Here is a 2,541-nt window from a genome sequence, read left to right as displayed (position 1 = left end):
ATGTAGCCAATCCTCCAAGAGCTTACAAAACTCTTCTTACAGGGGCTACTGTAAGCTCTTGGAGGATTGGCTACATTAGGGGTGTGTCGCCTAATATGCAAAGGAGTTCCTGCTACAAAAAGAGCCCTTTTCCCTTGAACTTTTAAACTGTTTCCCCATTCCCACAATTGGGATCCTTTGTTACATATTGATCCTTTTCAGCCATCTCTAAGCAGCTCTTCTTCACAGTTTCACTCAGCCAGACACACTCTTTTCCCTCGCAGCTCCTTAGCTGCCAACTCCCTCTCTGAACTGCTGTTTCCCAGTTCTCCACTCACCAACATACCATCAGCACTCAATAGTCACTGTTAGGGAGAGGCAGGATCCTACCCTGTCTCTCACAACTCCTTTATTGAACGGTATCCCCCAAAATTGTTACTGCTCCTTTTGCATATATGCCATTTTGTCTCTTAGTCCTGTCCTGCAGAGGGCACCCACTCACTAGAAACCAAGGAGCAGACTTCACAAATTCAAAGCATGAAGCCTCTTGGAGGTCAGCTTGCACTGCAACATCCTTGTTCCACAAGTGTGATCCAACCTCCACTTTCTTTTGCACCTGCCATACATTGTTGTTGGATATAAAACAGAAGAAGAAACAGCCTAGGCTGCACTAGCAGGAGGAAGAAGCCACCTTCTCTTCCTGATATAGCGTCTTTGAATGCATCTCAGTGCATAGAGGCTCTGGAACAAGGGTGGATAATCTGCTCACTCTCAATAGCCTAGGATAGTATTGCACTATGAGGAGCCATGTCTGGTCCAATTCCTCCCTTAATTCTGGTGGTAGTGGTCCAGAGCTCTGTGCTTCTGTGTGAACAGACAAACACTAATGTACATTTTTTTTCTATGTAGATGTATGTCTCTTAAAATATTTATTTGTACTGTTAATGTAAAACATTTGGCACTTTGGTATATTGCCTTCCAAATATTGATATATAAGTAAATTGCAGGGTTTTTTCCTACATTGCTACAAACAATTATTTGAAATACGCTAAAGAAACCAAATACAACAAAGGAATAAAGCGTAGCTACAATGGGATTACAGAGCATTAATTTAAACCTTTTCAGGTGCAGTCCTGAAAATGAGATGAATGGATATTTATATATATTATGTTTTATCATGGCGAGGTCCGCCTTTGCCTCTGTAAGCCGCCCTGAGCCCTTGGGGAGGGCGGAGTATAAATATAAATAAATAAATATTTCGTTTTTGTTACTTATTGATCTTAATGCTCTAACAAGAAGTGGACTAATATAATTTGATGTTATTTAGTGATTGAGAGCTACAATTCAGCTCTTATAAACTGAATTTAGAAAATCCATTTCATATGAAAATAATTGTACACAGCTTGCACAGTAGCCTACAGTTCTACATGTGGAATTGAGTGAGTAATATTTTCTTCTGATAGCATCTAGCATTGTATGAATACCTAGAAGGGGTTGCATGGGTTCGTTGTTACTGCATTTCTTCTGAATTCCTTCTTTATGGCTTAGATTGAATGACATAAGAAAATGGAGACTGTTGACAAAACATACAGCTTGAATGAACAGGGGTGCTCTATAAAGGGAAGGTTGTCAAAGGTCTGTTCTGCAAGCTTGGTTCTGCTTGCAATTCTTTGAGATCCAGCCTAGTGTTCTTAAGATGAGAAAAAGCAAACTGTTTCTTATACTGAACATGGAGCTGGCTGTTGCACTGGCTTCAAGTGGAATTTAGCTGTGTAAATTAAGCCTGTACTTGATATGATTGCTATAATATTTATGATACTGGCGTCTGTTGCTGTCTTGTTAGTTGTTTCTAGTTTTATGTCGGAACTGTCACCAGTCAGAGCAGAACTTCTTGGGTTCCTTACTCATGCCTTCTTGGGAGATAGCCTGGCTGCTGAATATCTTATATTGCATCTCATCTCCACAGTGTAAGTAACACCTGTTGAGGACCCTTGCCTTTAAACCAAAGTTGAAAGTGACAAAATAATAGTTATGCAGATGTGGTAAAAGCCTTTTAAAATTTATTTTATTTATGTTATTTATAGTCCGTCTTTCTCAGTTGGACTCAAGGTGTATTAGCTAGAGTGAGTCAATATAATCAATGGGAGAGGACATTCAGGAAGCAATATAATAGGATTAGGGTTATAGAACCAATCAGAAATCTAAAAACAGAACTTTTTGTTAGTTTGGCTGCCTGATAGATTCAAGAGGGTACTAGAGCAGTTACTCTACAGAGCTCACGTAGTATATATGCACAGTGAGCCCTTGGTGAGGGTACTTGCCTTCAAAAGAGAGAGTGGCATTTCTGTGGAGGGTTTCTAAATCATGACCATAAGCCCACCACCGTATCCGGTTGACTTGACTTTGTTGTCACTTGTACTCATGTTCTCTTGCTTTTAAGCTTGGGGGGGAGGGTTTCTTGGACAGAGCTGAAACTTTCCCTTTGGATGAAGGGGAAGCATAATTGCTCAGGGAGCACTAACAAAATGCACTACGATATATCCAGGTAGTGTCAGTAACTCC

General features: G+C 40.3%; 1 protein-coding gene across 1 annotated transcript in view; it reads left to right on the top strand.

The window, feature by feature from the left end:
- Positions 1 to 2,541, top strand: part of MCMBP (minichromosome maintenance complex binding protein) — a 34,003-nt gene that overhangs the window by 23,027 nt on the left and 8,435 nt on the right. The window contains exon 10 of the mRNA XM_015406919.1: positions 1,823 to 1,946. Coding sequence (XP_015262405.1) covers positions 1,823 to 1,946 — 124 coding nt within the window. The remainder of the gene's footprint in view (positions 1 to 1,822; positions 1,947 to 2,541) is intronic.

Source organism: Gekko japonicus, unplaced genomic scaffold (genome assembly GCF_001447785.1).
Source record: "Gekko japonicus isolate JY-2015 unplaced genomic scaffold, Gekko_japonicus_V1.1 scaffold1288, whole genome shotgun sequence".
Taxonomy (NCBI): domain Eukaryota; kingdom Metazoa; phylum Chordata; class Lepidosauria; order Squamata; family Gekkonidae; genus Gekko; species Gekko japonicus.
Note: the sequence above shows the minus strand (reverse complement) of the source record. Positions and strands in the feature narration are given on the sequence as shown.